The following is a 25536-nucleotide window of genomic DNA, read 5'->3' as shown; positions in this document are numbered from 1 at the left end:
TGGCAACCCTGCCACCCTCACATTCTCTCTCATTGCTATCTTTCCCCGTCTCACACTTCATCTCATAGCACACATTAACTTATTCTTAGTATTCTTCCCAATATCACTCTTACCTTCCTTCAATATTTTCAAATATGATTTCTTAAGAATCTAAAAAGGTAAATTAAACCTATTATAACCCAAATAATCATAATAAATTCAAAAACTTTCCTACCAAAGATTGAGAGCTACGAATCAATATAACGATATTACCCCCGAATGTTAAAATACACACCCCCCGGTCAAGAATAAAAAAACATTGGTATAAATTATGAGATAAATACATATCAAGTTCATCACTTGAAAAATGATTTTTAAAAAATGCAGATATATGCATGATAGAAACTTTTCAAAAAAAAACTACACAGTTGCACGAATGATTAAAATCAATTCAATAATGTTAGATTTCTCATGATTATAAATTCAAGGTTAATGAACATATTACAGGGAATCACCAAGATAAGTTATACCACCAGATGGAAATGATTGAAAGGAGAGAAATATAGCAGCGTCCCTATACTCCAAAAAGAAACCCATTGCGAAAAAAGGAAGGGAAAAAAAAACTACAAATCAACCGTCACTGGTTCCAACTACGATGGACAGAGCATAAATCCACTTGATATTTGGCCTTGGAAAATGTCACGTTGTAGGTGAAGACTGAAGACTAACATAATTAGTCTTGCCTACCTTGCTATAGGTGGGGTTGACCCACAGCACTTCAGAAGAACGATCCAACTTTCAAGTGCTTCCGGAGCACATGCAAATCATGAAAACATAGAGTAGGAAAAAATACCTTTGGACTAAATTATAGACCAATCAACTATATCAAGCGTGCCTGCTAGCTATTTCACCAGAGGAATATGTGATGCAAACCTTTATCTTATGCAAGTTATGTAGCTGCTACTGGAGCAGTTTCTGGGAAGCATCCAGAAAACCAAATCCTTCTGTTAGGCATCATCAGATAAGAATGTCAAGGCAAACAAAATAAGTGATGAAATAAACAATTCTGTATTTAGCTGGGTTTTAGGTCTACAATACAAATTTACCATCCAGAACACTAATATAACAGGTATAGCATTAGTTCCTGAACGAACCAAACTCCGTTTAAGCAACACAGTCCTTAAATCATTAATGAGCCAAATTTGTGGTCAGGTGTACAACCAATTCATAAAAATGAAGAATGCAGCTTCACTCAGTTGAATCTCAGATAGAACGATCAGAATTTGCTAGAGCCTTAGAAAGAATGTTACTTCAACATTGTTGCAAAACTCTAATTATCTTAAGACAAAACAAAGGATTCATCATGACTAATAACTAAGATAAATCAATCGTAGATTTTAGATTAATGACACAGTAAATTTACACAGAAGGTGATTGGACTAATGAGCATGTAGCTGATAAAATTTCATTTATTGCATCAAGTTCACGAGGAACTACAAATTGTTTCTTAGTTTTGGAATAGACAAGTAGTATCATTTATGCAATAAATTTAGAAAAGAGCTAGTAGTTAGCTTACAGCTAGTGTGTTTAAAGATGATATAGAAGCAATCAAATAGGAGGATGAGAAGAAAAATTTCTTACCATAGGAACTCATTAAAAAGGAGCCTCAAGTGATTCATCCCAAATGTCCCCACTTCCATTTGAAACATCTTCACAATCTTCTTCCATGGACAACCTAATATATTCTCTATGTGCAAACCTATCCCACTCTGTCAAGGATGGATTTTCACGTTCCTGAATAATACAAAAAGAACGTGTTGAATTCAGCATATCAACACAGAAGAATTCTAAAAGAACTTGAAACTATTGCAAATGCACGGTAATGCACTAACCTGCCGAATTAGAAATGGATCACGAGTTTCAAATGCCATAAACTTATTCAGATTGAAAAGGATATTAAAAACATTTCCTGAAAGTTTGCTGCCTTTCAAGTCTTGAAGTGTAAAATAGCTCTCATTCTGTAAAGAAGAAATTATAGATTTTGAATGGTTCAGAAGTCATCCTAATACAAAACATAAGGAAAGCAGATTACCTCAGGTCCAATCATATCAATCATCTGACATAGAATGTCCTCAAAGAGTACAGGTTCTTGTGCCATACATTCCATACGGTGCAACTGTTCCTCATAGAAGAATTGCATCTCATTTGAGGTAATGATTCCATTACCATCAAAGTCTATACACTTGAACCTGCAAAACAAATTCTCACTAAATATTATAATGTTATAGAAACGAAACCTCAAGCTGCAAAGTAATTTACTATTCCCATGATTAAATCACAAATGAAAGAGAACTAATGCTAAAATACCGAATATGCTATATTGAATATTCTTCTATTTCATCACACATGAAGAAACAGTGGAGGCGGAGTAAAGTCAGAAACCCAAAGATTTCCTTTAATTCCAAATGCAAGTTAGTCCACGTAAATATTCTCTTGATATAAAACAAAAGTTCTTACTAAATATTGTAGTGATGTGGAAATTGAAGAGAAACCTCAAGCTACAAAAAAAATCTATTTCCTTGATTTAATCACAGATGAAAGGGTACTAAGTGCTAAAATGCCAATTATGCTATATTAAAAATTCTTTACTTCGTCGTACATGAAGAAACAACAGAGGCGGCACAAAGTCAGCTAAAGACCCAAAGATTTCCTTTGCTTCCAAATACAAGTTAATCCATGTATATATTCTCTTGATGACAAATAATTAGACATCATTAATGCTAACCATGGGTTTTAAGCATGGAAAAAAATTACCAATTTTTATTCACCAGAAAGCTATGTTAGTCTATATGCATCCCTCCATTAAACTTTTGAACTATTTGTAAGGTTATATTGCTAGTGATGTTCATATCTCTCATATATTATATAAACTCAGATTCACTTCATGAAGGTAGAGTTACACTGAACTATGTTAATTTCTTGTCCTCTTTGTTTGTTTGTACTATTCTATCAAAAAAAAAAAATGATAATTCCATAATGTGCACTTGCAGTATAGCATAATCTGCATTCTAGAGGCATTATTTTGGACCAATAAGTGTGTGGTTTAAGGGGACAAAGAGCTAGTAAGCGGTTCTATAGCATCCAGCCTATTACAGTGATAGAGGTATTTATGATCACAACAGTTGGAATTGTAACTCTCTTTTTTTTATCTGCAACAGTTTCATCAATTCTCAACATTGATTGCAACTATGAAAATACAGATCAAGTAGTTTATCTCTTCTAGTATCCTTTTTCTGCAGATGCCAGGATTTAATTCCTTTTTAAAAATATATTTGCCTTCTTTTCTCTAGAAGAAATATTGGACTCTGCTGATTCTCCCTCTTAATATCTTCTCATTTCATAGCAAAGTGATACTGGAACTCTAATTCATCTCACATTTGCAATTCCTTTTTTTCTCTTCATATTTGTAAAATTTTAATCCCTTCAATATATTCTGGTAAAAGAGCAGCTAAGGAAGAAGATTATATTCTTTAGAGTACCCTTATGAAACACAAATTAAGTTGTTGATTTCAGCATCACAGCTCTCCAAAAATACACCAGTTGACCAGCCTGCATGATCAATATCTAATTTCTTATCCATTTTTTATCACCCACTGCACTTTTTTTTCTATTTTGAATAACAAGTGAACATCTATTGGTATCTATGCTCCATCTTGGAAAATTTTCTCAACTAGGTGCTAACATCTTTGTATGTGAGTGTATATATTCTATTTTTTTGCATTATTTTAAGTATACACCCAGTATGTTGAAAGAGGACGTACTGTAAAGAAAAAGTCAGGGAGAAAGTTGTAGTTTTAGAGCACTCTTAAGAAACACAAATCCATGTCATCAATTTCTGCATCAATAGCTCTTAAAATTGCATCAGTTCTAAATCTTCTCAAGCATGCATGATCTACAATTTCTTTTTTATATGACTCACAGAACTTATTTTTCTATTGTGTAACAGGTTGGACATCTATTAATATCCTTGCTCCATCTTAGAGAATTTCTCTACTAGGTGCCAAGATCCGAGTATATGAGCATATTACTTTATGTGCATTTTTTAACAACATACCCAGCATATTACAAGAGGAACTACACCAACATACCAGTACTCGAGGCTAGGCTCAGATGACTTGTCTTCCTCTGCTAGTATAAAATACACAAAATCTTCATAGCACATTTTACCATCAACTTTGCTTTTGAATTTCCTGGGAACCTAGATGAGGAAACACAAAGTATTAAAAAGAAAAATGAATACAAGTTTGTGATATCTTGTATATCTTAATAAGAATAAACAAAAATGCAAACCTGTGAGAAGATCCGTTCAACAATTCTGTAAGTCAGTGCACGGTTTCCATATCTGATAAGGTTTTCTTTGTCAATCAAGAAATCATGATCTGTGTCAAGCTCCCAAAACTTGCAGTAGATCACATAAAAGTGCTCATACGAAAAGTACCTGCAGGAATAGGAATAGGAAATAGGAGTCACTGTTTCTGTTCATTGTAAAATTAATTCTTATTATTAAGTGTAAAGTAGAAAAGAAAGAAGGAAAAGATAAGTTCTTGCTATAGCAAATCATGAGTTTATTTAGGACTTCCATGGGGAAAAGAAGGTAAGAGAGAGAAAGGTTGTACAAATTTTTTTACTACTTTTTTCATTACCAATTCAAGCAGAAGAGGAAATAGAATATGAAGGATGGCCCCAAGTCGATCAGAAAATTTTCAACAGATTATGAATTGTTTAAGTAATTTTCTCAATCTCTTTCCTTCCTTCAAAAGAAACAAGATCAAGAAATCATTCTTCTCCCCCTACTTTCCACATTCATATTCATCCATTCACGATCCTACTCTACTTTCCATCCCTCCAAAAGTAAACATAGAATTAAAGTCATCATAGTTGGCAAGTACAAAAAAGGTTGAGAAGACAGGCCAGACCAAGGTTTTGGGAAAGACTTTTGGATTCATTTGACCAACTCCAAAAGATCAGACTCAACTATTTATGCTGCAGCATGAATTGTTTCATCTAGAAGTCCCAAAATTTTCATAATAAGGAAGCAAACTCCAGATGAATCCCAATAAACAAAATAAGAGAAATTTGTCTAGATTATCATGGTTTCTTATTGCTATTTACTTTTATGTTCCTTAATCCACCTAATCCTTAATATAGAAAATCATTAAATAATAATTCTTAGTAAGATTACTCAATAATGTGTTGATGCCCCTGTACCACAAACAAGTTCTTAGTTGACATTATAAGAAACAAAAAACAACAGCACAGACATTCTATCTGACCCTTTCTAAATCATGTGTTAGTTCCACATCTCACCCCAAGATTGTTTCACGATCCAACATGAAAAATATTCAGTACCAAAAAGAGAGAGAATTGGCATGCAATAATCAGGCAATCTAGATAATCCTATCCAACTTTGCACAAGCACACTGACACTAGCAGTAACCTCATGCATGGGTCAAATTCTATGACCCAATTGAACAGACATTTTTTCTTTAGTTTTTTTCACTGTAATTAAGACTATAGAAATGCAGCTTAGGAGCATTCCATCTGTTTTAAGATTTATTGTGGTACGTGTGATATCTGATGAGACTTAATATGATATAGAAGCAGGATGACTAAATGATAGATATGGTGATATGGCATGATGACTAGAGAAAGATGTTGAATGGCTATCAACAGTGGATCTTTTGGACATTTTCAAGGAGATAGGGAGCCACGACAAGACAGCCCACTATCGCCCTATCTATTTGGTATATGTATTGAGATCTTTGGCATGCAGCAGTGCACATCCCAGATGGGTTTTGACTATCATCCACAGTGTGCCCACCTCATATTAGACTTGCTACTTTTTAGCTGAGGAGATATTGCATCCGTTGGGACCTGACCACATGCTTGAAGGACTTTGGGGAGACTGTTGGACTTCATGTTAATCGGCTGAAGTCAAGCATCTATCTAGCGGCAGTTGATGACACGATGTGCCAAAGGCTTCTCTCCATCACTAGCTTTCTGTAGGGAACAATGCCTTTTCGATATATGGGGATTCCGCTAGCTGCAGCACATCTTCGGATGTCATATTACACCCCCTGCTAGACTCCTTGATCCATCGGATCAACGCCCTGGCCACGGAAGATGTTGTCTTACGTTGGCAAGGTGCAACTTACCACATTAGTACTTCAAGGCGTTGAATGCTTCTGGTTATCCATTTTGCCTTTACCTCAGACATCATTGATCGCATTTATAGTATATGCAGGTTTTTCATGTGGGCGTCCAAGCATCCTCCTATATTATGGGCAGATATATGCAACTGAAGGATGAAAGTGAATTGGGGTTTTGGGACTTGAGAACCTGGAATCTAACTCTCTTAGCAAAGGTATTATGACGCATACAAAAGAAGGAGAATGCACTCTAGATCAAGTAGGTACATCATACCTACTTTTCGGCATGGCAAACAGCTAATTCGGATCCCCCTCTTATCAAGAGACTTTTCGGATACGAGATCTCATATCAGTGGGGGTCACCGGAGGTTGCTCGTCGGTGACTAGCAAATTAGTTTGTACAGGATGATAGGGTGGTCCGGGCTTACGAAGCAGCCTAGTCCTAAGAAGGTGTGGGCTAAGACAGTGCGGAGAGCTTACTTACAGCTCAATCATGCAGTCACTTTCTGGATGCTGGCATAGAGTCGACTCCCCACTAGAAATTGACAAGATTATCAAGAAGACAGGTAATGCACTTTTTGTGATCAGGTGATGGAAACACAGAAGCACCTATTCTTCAGGTGCCTCCCTATCACAAAAATATGGCAGAGGATCAGAAATTGACTTCACATGCATCAGGAGATGTCCACCTACGGCGCAGGCGATGCGAGTCTTTGGGCAGTATTACCGTGGGTGTAGGACTTTGACAAAGGTATGCCATCTTGCCATGTCATCTATGATCCATTATGTATAGAGGGACCATAATTATAGTTTCTTTGGTGAGGGACATTTAGATGTTGAGAGGATATACAAGGGTGTGCAAATCCATGTATACAAGTCTTTATGTGTCTATTCAAATGAAATACTTCATCAGACGTGAATAGTTCCTAAAGCCTCATTTTGATACATGTTATACACTTTTTACTTATCCAGAGATGTTGAAGCTAAAGTGTCAAATGTGTCAATTTGTTGAAATTTGAAAACAAAGATGTAAGGGAGTCAAAGTTTGTCTATTCCCTAATATCTGTTGTTACAGATAAGTAATCACCCAACAAAATATAACAACTACAAATGTAGTATAAACAAATAAAAAATGTTAACATATAAACTCAATTTAACTCAAAACATATAAAACCATTTAAATTTTTAAATATTTCACTAAATATATTTCTAGCTACAAAATATAAAACCAAATAAAAATGCATACATCCTAACCCGACAGCTTTAACAATACTATATCTGAACAAGGACTTCCTTGAAGGCATGCTGGTTTAGCATAAAGTGAGAAAAGTTTTAGGCCTCACATCCACCAAGAAGGCAGAGATGCTCTGCATAATCATAATCATAATCAAATAAACACCACATTAGAGGTAACAGGTTAATAAAGTTATTGGTGTTCACACACACAAGCGCTAATAGTCAATCTTGTTAGACGTATTAGGTATAGAGTCATCAGTATTGTCAATTTAGTCTCGGATCAAAAGTTAGATTTAGGTACACACAGACACACATCCTTTTAGATGAAGGCGATAGATTATCAGAACAAGGATTGTCCTTGAAATAATGCTGGTTTAGCAGAGAGAAAAGTGTTAAGCCTCACATGCAACAAAAAAGACAGATACACTGATACACAGGCACACACAGATGAAAGGCCATAGATTATTGTCTTTCCTTCCAACTTAACAAACCTTTTATTCTCTCACTCCAGAAACAACAAAAATCATATCTTAAACTAAGTGACAAGCCCTAAGAAGAATAAACATAACAAATCACCCACTAGTAAAAGATAGCATAATGATTAGGGCAGAACAGAAATTAAACAATAGCAACATTTCAAGTAAAAAAATATACAAGAAGTCACCTCAAAACTTTATTAATATCTTCCTCTTCATCAGCATGCTGCATTGCAGCAATTAAATTTCCCCGTTTCAATTCTCTTAGGGTAAGTTGGCCATCGCCAGATCTATTCATATAGTAGAAAATTCTGTATATGACAGTTTCAGCTGGAAAAAAGATTCAAGATCAAAAATAGGGGGGAAAAAGTCAAATTTTAAAGAATAGCATGGCTTTCTAAAAGTTATAATCAAATATGTTGCTAAAAACACCCGTTAAGTTCTTGATATTGAAGATACAACAGAGACAAGCATAAATTTAAAACTACGAGCAACAACCTACAATCAACCATTACATGACAGTCATCAGAAATTAAATAGGATGAGTTTTGACCTTCAAACCAATCCCTTAATATAAATGACAAAATACAAAATATCCTTCAAAATTCAAAAAATTTCAATGTCTTTATGTATATGGGCATTAAGAATAAGCATCTTCTTCATTCTCCAATGGTTTAAATAAATTAAGGGTAAATTAGAAAATCATGAATTCAGAAATTAAATAGGATGAGTTTTGACCTTCAAACCAATCCCTTAATATAAATGATAAAATACAAAATATCCTTCAAAATTCAAAAAATTTCAAGGTTTTTATGTATATGGGCATTAAGAATAAGCATCTTCTTGATTCTCCAATGGTTTAAAAAACTTAAGGGTAAATTAGAAAATCATGGATTCTAATGAGCAACAATTTTATCTTCAAATTTGAATATCATAATTTCTTCACAAATTTAGACGTTAACAATTTTCCTCCAAGGTTAAGTATTTGCTAAATGAATTGACGAGGTACCAACTACCTAGGTGGAAGTCTCACATGTGATCTTACATACTGGTCAGCCTACTAAGCCACTAAGTAATATTGAAAAAATCAGGGAAAAAACTCATACTCTAGTGCATGTTTGAATTCAATGCATACTAATATGACCTTGGCACTTCGCTACAGTTAGAATTCAAAAAATTCATGCAAACCTGTAGGAATGTGAAACTGCAACCTCAACAATTTATCCTGTATTTAATAAATGTTGTTTTTTAAGATAAAAATGTTATTATTGTTGAAATTCCTGCATAAAATTGTTACAATTGACAACTGAGACTAGATCAAGTAACCATGGTTTCAAAAGGCAGATACCTAAGGATCAGCTTGCGGATTGTATGCATATAGCATTAGTGATCTCCATATTGTTAGCTTCAATATGCATGACGAGCAGACCTAGGGGGCAGCATATGCAGACATCCAACAAGTTGAAATTGTCATTCACCTGAACCAATATGGTCAAACCAAAAAATAGAAATCTTAATGACTATTTTCCCTAATCCCTTTTCAGATTATAAGGGTTTTTATGATTTTTTTTTCCTTTTGAGAGAGAGAGAGATGATACCCTACGGACCTTACACCGCACCCCCTTGAGCACCTAAATTTTTTTTTCTATTTGAAATTTTGTTTTTATACTTAATACTATAACCCAACCCCCTGAACCTTAAATGGCATACCCGCAAGCCAAAAAAAAATAAACAAAAATTTAAAAAAAAAAAAAAACTGAAATGAACAGTCACGGACGGCAGTCCACAGAACGCCGTCCGCAGCATAATTTCACTGTATATATATATATATATATATATATATTTGCACGTAAATTGCTCCCTTAGCATACTGCTAATAGTTTGTTAGCTGTTTGCTATTAGGGTGTGTATTATTCTGTGATGTCCCTGATTCTTCATTCTAATCGATACAAATAGATAAAATTACATGGAATGTTTTTCTGGAGTCCCATTAAGAATTGCATCAAATTGATATGGCCAAATGAGTTTTCTAAACCATTCTAACAGACTTTTAGAAGAGGACTTGTATTGCAAGGCACTATTGAGCTCCCCAAACAAGAAAGAAGTTACAGATGTAGGCAAATAGTCACCCTAACATAATTTAACAGCGTTGCTTTCAGAGTTAACTTTAAGAGTTTGTTCTTTCATTTCCATCCCTAATTTAATTCCAAATCAATATAAGGAGAACAAAATTCATTTTGAAGCTTCCAAATTAATGAAGAGGGCGTGGTGAATGTGTGTTTTAAGCTAAAGAACTTCTGTCACCAACAATATTGATAATATTTAAAATTCTCTAATAAAAAATAATCTATTAAAATTCAATAGAAATAAATTTTAATCAAGAATGTCATATACCATTCAGTTTCACCAATATGAGAGGTATCATTTAAACTTCTTATAAAGAGTATAGGTCATAAATCAAAAGGACGTCCTTTATTTCATTATTATTAAAAGGGTGCTTCATTTTGAAAAAATATCAAAAGGGTGCCCCATCATATTTTTCATCCCAAAAATCTCTTTATTCCAGTGTAGCTTTAGCCAAAAGTGCACCAAATGCTCAAGATTACTTAGTAATTATAGTCAAATAGTAATTAAAATTGCTCTAATTTGGTCAAAACTCGCCCAACTTGGTCAAAATCGGTCAAATATTATTGAAATAATTTTGATTCTAACAATTTTGATCAAATCTGCTACAACATGGACCAATTTCGATCAGAAATAATATAACATAGAGCAGCAATTCAAAATTGCTTGGAGTAGATACCAAAGTTGCTACAGCGACATTGGAATAAAGGCATTTCTGGGATGAAAAATATAATGGGGTGTCATTTTGATATTTTTTTTCAAAATGGGATGCCCTTTTGATGATAATGAAAATAAGACATGCCTTTTTTATTTTTGCCTAAGAGCATACCTTTATTCTTCGTTTAGAGTTTTTTATTTTAAGAAATTTACAAATTCATCGTTCATTTTTGTGAGAGTTTTGTTTAAACTTGTTTCAATTTGATGATTAGATTGCAAGTCCTTTTCTAAGAACCAAAATAAAACAACGAACACACACTTTGAGTTCTCTACTGATTTTTCACTATAAACGTGTTTTCCTATTAGCTACTTCTCAAGTCATATTGTCTGATTCAAATATTTTAATTTTACAATTTGATTTTTTTTAAAATGTTTTTAAATTAAATTTGACATCACTGTCCAATGTATAATGTACAGGTCCATGCCTTGTGTCTTCAATAAATCAAAATATTTTTTATTGTAACTAATTGTTAAATTGGTGTGGAGCCTATTCCATACTGTATTATATTTCATTAGTAAAAGGCAAAAGTTTATAGTTATTATATTTCCTTCAAATATGTGCCAGATGAATAAACATAATAATGCCCTCAAGTAGTAGGTTCTAGTTTACAGCATATCAATTGGTTGCATTAATAGTGAGAGACTGTAGATATATATAGGCATTACTCTTAACTATTCCTAATTAAGCATTAATATACAAGGGTAATATTAATGCATTGAGACTAGCATGTAAGTTAATTGATGACTTAATCTCACAAGTCATAGATATAAAATATCAAATTAACACATGAATATATATTAGAAAATATGTACTGAATTGATCCATCATGAGAATATTTCATACATCATTATATGAGTGTCATAAACATTCGTGACTATTTGTATGAATAGTCCTTCGACCTGAAGTCACTACAGTTCTCTACATAAGGAGTTGTGTACTCTGGTATCGACAAACGTCACCTGTAACAAGGTGGACTATAAAGTCGATCACTGGGTATGCAATAAATTATGTCAAGGGATGTGAATGATATAAATGGGATCTATCTCTTCCATATGACGGAAGTGATTTCTGTGAGCCCCTTCATTAAGTAGGACACAAGAATGCATGACCATGCTCAAATTAGTCAATATGAGATATTGAGCTTATTTGATTGAGTGTGTCTACTTAGGGATCAAGAAACACAAAGATTGATAAAAGGATGACACGGTCTATGCCTCGATCAATCTAAATATCAAGGATAGAAGGACTGAATCATATAAGATAACAGACACGTAAATGTTAGGTTGAATCTTGATATTTTCGTCACTTGGGTAGCAATGATGCATTGCTAGATGTCACTCATTGCTTATGTATCTAAAGTGGTTTAGATACATTGCCAATCTTACAAGAGTCTATTGGGTGACACAAAGAACATGTTGATTTAGAGATGGATTTATTTTAGTTTGACTAAAATGTGATAGATCATAAGATTATTGGATTGAGTTGAGTTAGACTCAACTAAATCCAATTATTGGATTGAGTTCAATGCGAGTTAGACTCATTGGGTAGGATGGAGTCTAATCTGAGTTAGCCTCATTGAGTGAGTCTCAATTGAATCCACTCATTAAAGAAGACAAAATGATGATTAATTTGGATTAATTATACATTGAAAGAGGAAGACTGTAGGGCAAAAACCCTTAGTATTCAATGGATAAATATAAAAGGATTTTTTGCAATGCATTTTGTGTAATGAGACCTTTAGTCTTCTTCTTCTTCTTCCTCCTCTTCTCTTGGCCGAAGCTTCCTTGCTTTGTTGCTAGCACAACAAAAGTTGTTTCTTCTCCAAGTCGTGAGTTCATGAGACGGAGAAAGTATCTGTGTAGATACTGTAGAAACACGAACACTTGATCGTGTTGAAATTTGCATCCAAAGACAAGTTGCTGCCGGAATTGCTTTGGGCGCGCAATAAAGGTAATCATTCTATCTGACAGAATAGGAAAACGTAATATACGGTATTCGCAAGGATAGAGAGATCCTTTTTTCACTGCGTTATGTGTTATTTTATGCATAAGATTCCTACAGGGACACCCTCTTATAGTACCGTGGACTATTACACTTGTCCATGTGAGACTATGGATGAAGAGCAATCTAACTTCAATACGTTGTCTCATGCCCATCATGGCTCAGTAGTATTAGATTTAGCTCTAATGACATGATGGATGTGATTCGTGGAGAGACATGCCAAAGCTAAAAAGTTTTACAATTCTCAACATGTTTCATGGCGTATATTAGATATATATTACGAGGATGTCTCCTTCCTCCTATTAAATACAATTACTTATGAGGGAGGTATCCTTTCAATATATGCACAACGTGGAGTACCCTGCTTATCCATGTAGAACTATAGACATAGGGCATCCAAGCTTCGACACTAATCATGAACTCTAAGCAATTTCTCAAACAAGTAATATTAGATTTTTGTTATTCAATAAGTGAGCATATAACAAAATCCATGGTATAATTGTAATCATGCTAGAACCAATTGGGTTTGGCAATGCATATAAAAGTGCATCCAAGATAATTTCTACTGTGTAAATCTATCTTGATATAGATGTTGCATGGCCGTCTTGTGCTTTACGAGAACCTTTATGTTGAGAAGATTGGTTCAGTAATTATAGGTAGATTATGTTTAGCTTCTAGTTCATTAGAAAAAACTCTAGTAAAACAGGATGAGGATGTGAACATCATATTATGTAAAAACTAAAGTATCATAGAGACTTTAAAATTCATTTGTTACCAAGCCATGTGACTGGTACATAACAGTCACTGGTACACAATCCATAGTATAATTTTTTTTCCTTGTTCTACCTGAATTTTTGTCTTCGCTCACTCCCTCACACTCTTCCTTTTTCTCCTCTCCCTCCCTCCACCTTCTCCCTGCTGGTACCATTCCATACCAACGCTCATGCATTAGTCCATATCAGTATAGTAAAAGTGCAACCACCTACAAATACTTGGCATAGACTGGTAATTTAGGAACCATGACACCAAAATCTAAGAAACTTCTGCTGAGAACTGGGAATACACTTTGAATATCACTTAAATGTAAATCAGTTGAATTTCACTCAGAAATATTTATTGCCAAATGATGGACACAAATGCAAGCATAGCACAATCAAGATGATCTATGACTAAGCTATATCTTGATACAAGGTGATAACTCTATACAACAGATACTTGTAAAGACAACTGCTTTAGCTTTCTGATCTCGTTAGTTGAAGTTAGAATATCAACATGAAAAGATGAGCAGAAATAAATCTTCAATGCACCAGTGGAACTATCACAAGGTGACCAAGCTTATGCAAACTTCTACAAGGAAAGCACAATTTGTGTATGGAAGTATATAGTTTGTAAACACAGGCACCATGATCATGAGTCAACCAACACATCCTAAAGCGTAAAAAAATGAGAATATAGTGCAGATATGATAATTACAAACCATATCTATCCTGAAATTCTGGAGTCCCCTGTAGGAACTCCAAACCTGGATGGGATGCCAAAAGCTCTCGCAGGACAGGTTTAAAATCATCCTACAATTCAGTCAGAATTCTACAATCAATTTTTGGATAAACAGACAACTACATTATTTAGTCAACCATTCTATAAAATAGTTTACATGTATTATGAAAACCAACAAGACAATAGAAGGACCTGAGTAAGGTAATTGTGGTCTGCTTGCTTCAGAATAGTAAAGATCTGAGTAGCCACATCTTTTGTCATCAAGTTGCTACTAATCCAGTATTCAATAAATGCATCCCTGGAAATTAAAAACCATCCAAGATAGTCAAAGGATATCATGAAGCACAATATTATAATAAGGATTATAAAAGAGCCCTAAAGAAGTAAGCATATTAAATAGCCCCCTCCAGGGTTGAAGAAAACTTATATCTATGGTGCCTAGAGCTAAATACTGTTACTTCTATTCCCCACAGAAAAAAGTATCACTGGTAAATCCTATTTGCTTTTCCTACATATCAGGTCCCATTTGCATCCTGCTAGATATGGATAATAATCCTAGATTTACAGTTAAAACACACCATATAAGTTAAAATAACACAAATTGTGAACTAGAAGACAAATAGTTTAATCCAAGAATTTAATATCATTGAAAATTTTCTGACAGCTGTTTACAGCAAATTTGCACAAGCAAGAACGACAGTTAGCCATCCGTAAGGTCAACTGTGATTCACCATCTGGACCACTAAGTCCATCAAGTAGGCTTCAGTAGTACATTACCTATCTGCTAATTTATGGGAGATCTGGTTATGAACATATAAGCCGATACAAACTGACACTGTGTTAGGTGCATTCACGAGGAAGAACCGTAGAATGAACAATGTATTATAAGATGAATGCACTATAGCAAATTAATTACCAGCCATCGGCACTAAGACATTTTAAAAATTTATAATGAACCTTGGAAAGAGGAAAAAGAGGGCTCAGACTGCAAAGCCAATAAACCCCACAGCTTCATAGAAAAGTGCAAAGAGCTCAATACAGACACACAATAGATGCATAAATAATACACACAATAAATTGTCACAATTAAATAGTAGAACAGCACAAATGCAGATAGTTTCTTGGTTTTGCATACCTTGTCACCATTCCAGTGCATTCAACATCAAATTTTCTGAAAAGGGAAGTGGAGAGAAATGATGGTAGCTTACATATTTCCTTTGTCACTGTTTTGAATTCTGAAAAGGAAAAGAATACTGTCTTAATGATTGCCTTGAAAAATAACAAACCACTATAAGTATGACCAAGTATTGGAAGCACTTTAACCTTGTAATTGTAGCCCATCCAAATTGCCAAAGAAAAGATGATCAATTCTAGATAAGCATTGTTCTTTCAATGCTTTTGGAGGTGGGCGACCATTTTGGAAGTAAAACTGTCATGGTATAAATCAGTTAGAAAAATTTTGACCATCTAGAGGAGACGGTCTAGTCTGCATAGCAAAAAAAAGATCAAAAGACAGTACCTGAGGTATAACTTCTCTGACAGGTTCACTGACTAATTTTAGTGGAGAACCAAAGGGTGAAGGTCCGACACTTGGGTTACGCTTCAAAAAACGGGGAGACCCAGATGTGCTCCTAGGTGAGAGAGGAGGCACACTGCCAGCAGGAAACATGGAAGGTGGGGAATTGCTTCCTATAGAATTTGAACTGCTTGAACTGCCTGGAACGTTAAGTGGAGAACTCCCTTTTGCATCTTCAATCAATGACTTTACCTGGAATCAGCAACACAGATGAGAAGTTCATGTGAAACAAGAGTTCCATAATTGTTAGGCACTTAAAATAAGATCATATGACTGTAGGCAAGGATACCATGTGGTTTGTATCGTGAATAATTTTGGTGAATTTCCAAATCAAGAATCATACCAAATTGTAACGCTCAATTGAAACTCATTAGGAAAAAGTTCAAAAAGATTCTACCTCATTTGGAATAACTTTTATGTCCTACAATATATAAAAGAATGGAATATTCTTTATAATAACTTAATATGATTGATGGAGCACATTAATCGTGATACTACAAAAAATGTAGGTCCTTATTTTACCTTAAATAAAAATAAATATTAATTCATTTAAAATTGGAATTTAATGGACAACATGATATTTCACCACCAGCTCCTTTGGGTGCAGATATGACGGTCATGGGAAAACTCATTGAAACAACGAGGCAATGGTCAGGCATAGTTACTCTAGATTATATATATATATATCCGACATGAGGATTAAGGATTATATGCAATATGAAATCAACCTGACAAGGACATCTAGGCTCTAAAAGTCTACTGCACAGCACAAATCCGTTTAGCTAATGTTCTGTTTTAGTCTATAGATCATACAATTTGAAGTTCGGGGCACTACAACTACTTATCAAGCTAAATATAATTAGTGTGTTTAATGAGTCTAGCAGTTTTTTAACTATTTATCAAAATAATAATCATTACTTAAACAAAAATATCAAATAAATTTTTCATAATGAAAATCTAATGCATACTAGACTCCTGGAAGAACTTGAACTTAGAGAATCTTTTGAAGGTTGCAAATAAAAATAATTATCAATTTCATGTTCGCCTTTAAGATCTGCAATTATCAGAAAGTAACCATTTTACATTGAGATATATGCTTAATCTAATAATATCACTGATACAAGTTAACTCATTGGAGCCTCTGGTAACAACAAAAATGAGAACATAATCACCACTAATTAATTTAAGTTATAAATACTTGATGCATGTCCAAATAAAGTGTTCCAGATTTATATAATGCATTTTAGTTCACTGCAAATACACAAACTCTTTATCCTACTAAGAGAGTTTCTATGTAGCCAGTACAAAAGCTAGCTATTTCACATTTTCCAAACATTCATCACATAAGTACCACTTATCTAAGAGATATTTCCTCAACAAAAACAATTTTACTTAAGATATAAAAACACAATCAAGCTGAAAGGAACTTTAGGGTGGATTAGAAAATATAATTGTCCACTTCATCTCTTAAAAGGGTTCACAGAAATTTTTTTCTTCTATTGTACTCAGTTTTTAATGTGTTATTGTTCCTAACTATTCATAAATGGAAACCCTATCCGCCCCATGATTATAAGATAGATCCATATCAACTGAAGCTGTAAGTGATGAACAAATCCTTTTGTCCATTCAAGAAATGTAATGCCAGGTGTGACTTCAAAGAGAAAAGGACCAGATAAAATTGTTAGTTTTAATACATTCTCATGCAAGAACAAGCCAAATTTAGCATAACACAACAAATTCCAGAAACTATGACATAGGGATTCCAAAAAAAAAAGTGCATATGTATCCCAACTCTCCATATCATTTATTGTCTAAAGCTAATTTTTAATTATGCTATCCTATTCTGCAACAACCAAGTTATAACTCAAGTGACTGAAAATTGAAATAATCACAAAAGCTGTCTGCTACAACCAGAATCAAGGTTCTATGTTAAATTATCCACTATCCAGAAACTCATCAATTGTATCACTAGAAATATGGCACTCTTACACAAGTATAATTCACTCATTGTTTTAGAAAACCAGCGAAATAAGTCATTCATGTGGCAGCACAGACAATGCAATGTTTTTCAGTTGAATTGATATGTATTATTTTATATGTATACGAATGAATCATGATTGCATTTGCTGTGTCAACCCATTCAACTGTTCAACTGCTTTGACCAGTTGAGCCATTGATCCGATAGCCACACTAATTCAATCTCTTGTCCGGGTTGAAATCACAGGACAATATGACATAAGGTAAGTCAATTTTATCATTGCATCCTTATAAAAGGATGCAATCCTAGACTCCTAGTGCACAAGACTTCAACCAAGCTCGTATCTAGAATGAGCAAGATGCAAATGTATAGTTGCATAAAAATAAACCTTAATTTTCTAAAGCACCATAATAAGCAACCTTACCATTCACCAACACCTACGATCACTAAACTATTGTATTTTATTTTTTGTTTGGCTCATTGAATTGGCATAGAGAAACATTACATACTTACCCTCAAAAGGATATATTATATTGGCATTCAAACAATAAAGTTGGACAAATCATCTTGGTGCTATGATATTAATTCAACCAATTGATTTGATCCGGCAGATTAAGAAACTAGCAATATATCAGTATCACTTGACTCTAGAGTTTGTTGACGGAATCTAGATAGCATTACCTTGTTTCTTAAATAGATAGAAATAAATGCTCGTTCCAGAATTGCAAGGCATTATGTGCATTAATTTAAGAATCAAAACTAGTCTTCAATGACGAGACAATTAGGTTAACTTGATTAATGGCATACCAAGTCATACCTATTACCAACAAAAGCATTATGAATAAATAGTTCATGACTTCTACAAGAAGTCACATCAGAAAGAAAAATGAGCTCTTTACATCAACAATCACAGGAACGATAAGAGAGAAGACGAACCAATTTTCCTGTTTCGGTTAATGAAAGCCACTGACAGAACAGTTCCTCGGCTATCTTAGGTTTTTCCTTCAGAGCCACTTGAGATACCTCCGGGAGCTGCAGCAGCTCCGGGTCAAGCGACGCCATATCCCTCACAATATCGATATCCATTCCAACCAATCAAACCCCGCGAGAAGAACAATATAAGAAATCCTAGATCTCCGAGTTTTCCCCGTCGAAGGAATCCAAAAAATACCAAAATATTTGATTAGCAAATCACATAAGACGAACCCTAAGTGTCCCGACACGATCCTCTCGCTCCTTTCCTTTCTTCATCCATATCCGAGTGCCCAGACCTGCAATCCCAAACAAGAAGCGGTCGAATTGATAACAAGATTCCAGATTCGAAACCGAATAAGACAGATCCTCTCAACTCGTGAGATCGTCTTTCTACGCGACTCGGAGGCTTGAGCGAACGAAATCGAGCTAGAACGCCACTCGCCTGGGAGGCCGATACGGATCGGAATCGAAAGATTGATTCGCGCTCGCGGAGCTCGTCGAACTCGACGACGAAGGGGAGCGCGACGGAGTGCTGCCTCGTTGGACCTCTGAGCGCGAGAGAGAGAGAGAGAGAGGAAAGAGAAAACGGAAGTGGTGTGGTGATCGGTATCGCATATCAATACACGTACATATATACTACCGTTTGATTGATCGAGGGAGCTGATCTCACCCGTCTGATTTGGAATGGGATCTGGGGATCGTATGATAGGTGGCGATCCATTCCATGCCGAAACAGATGAAAAAATAGGCTTTTTTAAAATATATATATATATATATATATATATATATATATATATATATATATATATATATATTTATTAACAAATATGTTTCCAACAAAATAGGGGAGTCAAATAGAAAGAGGAAAATACCGGTACATTTAGCAGAGGAAGGATGTCGCGAAGGGCGATTGTTGATGCTCAGATCGCTTGCATTTTCGGTTCGTTTTCAATCTAGGTAAAACGAGTTGTTCTTGTCGGAGTTTCGATTGCGCGAAATGAAGAAGTTTTGATCTCGTGGGAAATTTTCAGATTCCGCCGCACTGCGACCTCGATTCCGGTGACGAAGTATGTCGTCGTCGCGAGGGGTTGAAGCGGCGGCGGATGAGGAGGCGTTCGAACGCACGCTGTTGGTGGTGCGTGACGCGTCAGTGTACCAGATCCCGCCGAGAAGCAGTAGCGGCGGGTACAAATGCGGCGAGTGGCTGCAGTCCGACAAGATCTTGTCCGGCCGGCGAGCTCTCCGCCGCCTGATTCGTGCTCCCTGACCAGCGCGAGAGCTCCGTAGAGCCCTCCCTCGACTCCTCCCGCTACTTCATTCTTAATATCGAGGACGGCCGGGAAAAGCACGCCTTCATCGGTCTCGGACTCAACGAGCGCACCGAGGCCTTCGATTTCAACGTCGCCCTTTCCGACCACGAGAAGGAGGAGGAGAGTGAGGTCGAAGATAGCCAGATTAGCATACATCCGGCAGTCAACCATCGACTAAAGGTGCTTGTTAGATACTTGATTCAATACGCATAGTTTCGATTCATCCTTTCAACTTCAGTGAACTGTTTGTTTAGTTTCCTATGATCCAGATTATTTTCCTTGAATATTTGTCATAATTCTCCTTCCAATCCTAAAAAGAGTCCTTTGGGCTTAAAGACAAAGCACTTTGGCAGTTGATGTAGCATCTGCACTTGGAATGATTATCAAACTGCAAATTTTTTCCTAGTTTCCAATCATTACTGATCATACAAGAATACAATGATTAACTGTTTATGCTGAAAATTATGCTCTTAAGTTATTCAATTAACCATTCTTTTGCATCTACAGACTCTTCTTTAGCCAAGGGATATCTTTCTTATTTTATTGATTATTAAATTAAATTAAATATATTCTCATCTAGTTAATGTAATCTATTTTGGAATTATTAAATTTAGATGTGGACTATTAAATTAGCTTGATGTAGATAAGTCAATTGAAATATTAGGCACTGTGTGAATGCAGTAAAGCAGTACATATACATGTGGTGATCTGGATTGATCTGACTTCTATACATTAGAATGAAGCCTTCGTGGCAATTATAATCATAACCTGTTGGGTTGTTAAAATTTTTAGTTTCCTTTTTAAAATATCATATGACTATTTTCTCATGTTGTACTCTGATAATCTGCATATTTTATGTTACATGATGATATAGTAGCTTTGTCACACAACATTATTGAAATTGCATTATGATTACTTTCATAGAGTGATATTTCGTTTTCTTGTTGTTGCACTCATCATCAGCAATTGAGAGTGGCACACTCTTGTGAAAAGAGAGAATTGAGGATGGGAACAAACATGGTCAATCAAGAGGAAATTCTATTCTATTCAGTGTAAGTTTGTTCTTGGATAAGGTTTCTTTTTTTGTTCTTAGATCATGACGATATCCCCACACTGAATAATATGAGTCATTAGTTGGGACAAAATGCATTGATGAGATCCACGATCAGTAAATAGTGACTTCTATTTCTGATTTTTTATCTCATCTTTGTTGCACTTGTTTCTTCTGTTCTACATCATACTACTTATGCTTTTTCAGATCATAATGTTGGATTGAAGGATCGTAAGGAATCTGCAGGCCGACCTATCGATCCTTTGTCCGATCTTTCGGCCATTGAGGTGAATTTCGCTTAAAGGTTGTTTGTTTTTATAGCAAATGTTGATTGTTATCCTCCATTACGCTTGCAGAGAAATCCACCTTCTACAACCATGGAAGGATCTCTTAAGGATATCGCATCTGGGCGGGCAGCGTTTTGAGACGAAAGGGAACACAGAGTATAGTGCACTTTTGGATGACTCACTCAGTCGAGGACTCGAGGTGAGTGTATATATATATATATATATATAAATTTTGGGTGGAAAGGCGTTAAAAATGTATAAATATTTTTTAAATATAAATTTCATAATGCAGATATGATTTTGAACTACAAACTTTCATAACAAAGACAACATTTGAGACAATATTAAGGAAATAATTAATCTACTAAAACTTATTTGGATATATATATATTAGTTCCTGCTCCTCTTCTGCTCAAACTGGCGGGCCCACACTTGTTTGCCGTTGATGGCGAACTTGTACACCTTTGTATCGTTGAGCACCAGCCCGGCGTAGCCGTCTCGTGTGAACACCACCTTCCCATACAGCGGTCCGACCGGCGACCCCGCCGCCGGCCTCTGCACCGCCACTTTCTCTACGCAATCCCCCCACTTCCTGTTAGTTAATCAAACAATTAGTATCGATCAATCATCGACTGATTATTAATAAAGTTATTAATCGATCGAGTTACTCTCTGAAGTATGCTTCGATCTCCTCCTTTGTTAACGGAAATCCTTTTGAAAAAGTGAGGAACAGGGAGCGCTGGTCCTCCGATGTCGTGGCCGTGGCGCCGAGCTCGTATGTCCTCGCCAGCTCCTCCGGCAGCGGCGCGGAGTTCCGCCGACAGGCCGCCTCGTACCGGAGGAAGGACGAGTAGAGAGTGTCGTCGAAGAAGACCCTGCCGGCGCCGTCCAGGACTCCGGCTATGCGCTTGGCGGCGTCGTGGCGGTTGAAGTAGAAGAAACCGAGGTCGATGGGCTGGTCGGAGAGAGAGGCGATGACGGGGATGGCGAGGGCGAAGTCCCGCGGAGGGGCGTCGCAGCGGAGGCAGTCGAGCACGGACTCTGCCTCGGCCACGAGGCGGAAGAAGGCGAAGGAGTTGCTGGCGTGGACGTCGAGGTAGGAGAGGACGTCGAGGCCGATGGTGTCGAGCCATATGAACAGGGCGACGACGTTGCGGGCGACGCCGGGCTCGGTGCCATGGGCGATCAGCTTGTCGTAGATGTTCCGGTCGACCTTGTGGAACTGGAAGACGTTGAAGATAGAGTTAATGGGCGAAGAAGAAGAAGCCATTGTTGCCGATGATCTTGATGTGTGTCGATGTATCTCGATGGGATTGTAAGTGTCGAGAAGCCATTCCCGGGGTGGGTCTCCGTTTATAGGGTCTGCAACGACGTGCGCCTCTTGGGAGGCGACGTCCGACGAGAGAAGACGTCCGTAGATGGCCGGAGCGGCGCCACAAATGGACGCTGCCACGGTGCGAATGGGCGGCGCGCGGGCGGGAAGGATTGACGGCCCAGATTATTCGGAACCTTGTAACGAAATTATAAACTCAGTGTATTTAAATCATCTATTAATTAGTTAAAGTTGGGACTGTCTAGAAAATTGAGAAAGTATGATACCACAGAACTGAATTTATATCTGTGACAGATGGGAAGTAGGTTAAAATAATGACTACGACATTCTTTGCTCTTATAATCAAATTCAAATGTATAATATTTTTTAATTTTAAAAATTCTGAGTATTGTATTCTTTGTTGTAGTTGAATAAATATAAAGAAATCAAGTTTTATTTGATTTTTAAATAAATTAATTTCTTCTAGATGATCATCAAAATAAATATATAACATTGCTACGCTGGAAGCCACGGTGGCACAGTGTAACAGATTTATTTTTATTTATTTATTTTTTAGATTTTCAGTTATGTCAATTAAATTTTATCTTTATTGAATTATAATATTAAGTAAAACAAAAAAATAAAAATATTTTTTTTACTCACGGTGCACAGTATGAAGACATAAAGACGTGGTATATTAAATTTTTATATATATATATAAATTAATATCCTGCACATCTTGTACACACCTAAATAAAAAAATCCTCGGATGATCTATAAAAAAAAAAATATATATATATATATATATATATATATGAGCGGTAAAACACACACGTCTCTCATACAATGAGGCGTCCACACGTACTGCTCATACTATCAGAATAATATGTATATTATATATATATATATGGTTTTGATATTCTGTGCGGCAATCATCTATGCAACTGTCCGCGATACCAGTCGGGACGCCTAGTTCAATTAAGCACCTGAAAACCTTAGTCAGGACGCTTGGATTCAATCTAAACTCCCCGATTATATTTTTTTAAAAAAACAATCAATATTTCCTCAAATATAAATCCCAAATATATTATTATACCCTTTAAATGCTTAATTTTTTTAAAAAAAATTATTTTTATTTTAACTTGAACCGCTGGAGAAAAAAGTTTTTAAAAAAATGTCAATCCAAGTACCTGGTTCAGGTGTCTCGAGTATCTATTTTTCCCGTAATTTAAACAAGAAACAATTTCCTCCTTCTATCCTCTTCTCCCAAATATACTAGACAAATACGCTATCTTTGTTTTTGTATTTTTTGAAATTTAAATTTTCTATCTTTCGTCCCTCTCTCGAGGAATATTTTAGCGATCAAAATTTTACTAGAATATTCCTTGATCACGAAGGGGCATAAAGTATAGTAAAAGATGATAATTCATATCAGGCTCTTTAGGACTATCCCTATGCAATCTAGAATGAAGATAAATTACTAGAATTTTAATCATACAAAGCCTATCTAATGTGAGATGCATTGTCTTTCATTATTTTTTTTTTCCTTCGAGAAGTCATTTCGTGGTTGAAATAATATGGCAAGGTGATAAACACGAGTAAACTAGCATCTAAACTAAGGTCAAGAAACTAAACATTAGATCAAATTACAAATATTCGAGTAGGTCCAGAGGTTGCAATTGTCAAACCTTCCTATCTAGGTGAGATTATTATCATGAAATTTAGCTTTCAATCAACATTAATCTTTGATGTTTTATCAATAAATTACTTAACATTTCAATGATAATGATATGCACTTAATATTAAGATTTTAATAAAGGCCTAGACAATATTCTTTTTTTAGTACTTAGTTTACAAATAAATAAATTTTAGCATGATAAAAATCATATTATCAAATTTTATATTGATTGTTTTTTTAAAAAAAATATGTGTTTCCTTTTTGAAAATATCCATTTATTTTTTCGGTAAAGTGGAGAAAAATTCCCAATCTCATTCTTAATTTTGCATACTGTCCCTCTATCCAAAAGACTTTGTTTCCACTCCCTACATGCAAAGTTTTCTTTGTTTCAATTCCTCTCATGTAAATATCATGACCTAATTGCCCTCAGATTTTTTAGGTATAAAAAGTCCAAGAATGAATATAATTCTTCTTAAAGTCAGCATTTTATACTAGAATCGAGTATATTTTCTATGAAAATTATTTCTCATATTTTTTAGATATAAAAAATCTAAAAACGAGTATAATTTATGTTAAATTCAGTATTTTACATTAGAATTAAGTATATTTTCTATTAAATTGAACATGATTTTTTACCTGCTTAATATAATTTCTCCTAAATTCAATATCATTTAAACAAAATTTAGTATATTTTCATCCAATTGAGTACCATTTAAAGAAAATTGTGTATATTTTCTATCAAAATTAACTCTCATATTTTTTTAGGTACAAATAGTCTAAAAACGAGTATAATTCATATTAAATTCAACACTTTAAACTAGAATCGAGTATATTTTCTATTAAATTGAGCACAATTTTTTTCTTAATATGATTCCTCCTAAATTCAGCATTATTTATCATTTAAAGAAAATCTAGTATATTTTTCATCAAATTGAGTATCATCTAAAGAAAATATAATATATTTTCGATACAATTAAGATGAAAAAAGAATCGTACTCAATTTGATAAAAAATATACTAGATTCTAAATTTAATGTACTGAATTTAAGATGAATTATACTGATTTTTGAACATTTTATACCTAAAAATATCATGGGTGATCCTGTTCGAACCAAGAGTCAACGAACGCT

General features: G+C 35.1%; 2 protein-coding genes and 1 pseudogene across 3 annotated transcripts; 1 reads left to right on the top strand and 2 right to left on the bottom strand.

Annotated features, from left to right (window-relative positions):
- Window positions 1-419: 419 nt before the first annotated feature.
- On the bottom strand, window positions 420-19368 carry LOC122010139 (serine/threonine protein phosphatase 2A regulatory subunit B''beta-like). Of its 2 annotated transcripts, XR_006119793.1 has the most exons (15): window positions 19144-19368; window positions 18731-19065; window positions 15760-16008; window positions 15564-15669; window positions 15376-15475; window positions 14433-14538; window positions 14221-14311; window positions 8089-8230; window positions 4330-4477; window positions 4128-4237; window positions 2072-2228; window positions 1872-1997; window positions 1621-1773; window positions 913-983; window positions 420-784 (listed from the first exon to the last, which is right to left on the bottom strand). XR_006119793.1 is itself a non-coding variant. In XM_042566568.1 (14 exons), the coding sequence occupies exons 2-13, from the start codon at window positions 18878-18880 to the stop codon at window positions 1633-1635; spliced, it is 1626 nt and encodes a 541-aa protein (XP_042422502.1). In that variant the 5' UTR covers window positions 18881-19065; window positions 19144-19368; the 3' UTR covers window positions 420-983; window positions 1621-1632. The 2 variants fall into 2 exon arrangements, 1 of the variants encoding a protein (XP_042422502.1); XM_042566568.1 differs by having other exon boundaries at window positions 420-983.
- Window positions 19369-19604: 236 nt separating this feature from the next.
- LOC122012763 lies at window positions 19605-22008 on the top strand (annotated as a pseudogene).
- On the bottom strand, window positions 21808-22687 carry LOC122011221. Its single transcript, XM_042567621.1, has 2 exons — window positions 22086-22687; window positions 21808-22009 (listed from the first exon to the last, which is right to left on the bottom strand). The coding sequence occupies exons 1-2, from the start codon at window positions 22685-22687 to the stop codon at window positions 21808-21810; spliced, it is 804 nt and encodes a 267-aa protein (XP_042423555.1).
- Window positions 22688-25536: the final 2849 nt, after the last annotated feature.

The sequence above is a fragment of the Zingiber officinale genome, chromosome 8A (assembly GCF_018446385.1).
Source record: "Zingiber officinale cultivar Zhangliang chromosome 8A, Zo_v1.1, whole genome shotgun sequence".
In the NCBI taxonomy this organism is placed as follows: domain Eukaryota; kingdom Viridiplantae; phylum Streptophyta; class Magnoliopsida; order Zingiberales; family Zingiberaceae; genus Zingiber; species Zingiber officinale.
This window is presented reverse-complemented; position numbering and strand designations above follow the sequence as displayed.

Excerpts from the sequence above, each read along its gene's own strand:
- LOC122010139 (XM_042566568.1), bottom strand. The coding sequence starts at position 18,880 with ATGGATATCGATATTGTGAGGGATATGGCGTCGCTTGACCCGGAGCTG. Across the intron at positions 4,238-4,329 it reads TTGAACGGATCTTCTCACAG|GTTCCCAGGAAATTCAAAAG; the intron begins GTTTGCATTTTT and ends TTCCTCATCTAG. Across the intron at positions 2,229-4,127 it reads GAGCCTAGCCTCGAGTACTG|GTTCAAGTGTATAGACTTTG; the intron begins GTATGTTGGTGT and ends TTTGTTTTGCAG.
- LOC122011221 (XM_042567621.1), bottom strand. The coding sequence starts at position 22,687 with ATGGCTTCTTCTTCTTCGCCCATTAACTCTATCTTCAACGTCTTCCAG. Across the intron at positions 22,010-22,085 it reads ATCGAAGCATACTTCAGAGA|GAAGTGGGGGGATTGCGTAG; the intron begins GTAACTCGATCG and ends ATTAACTAACAG.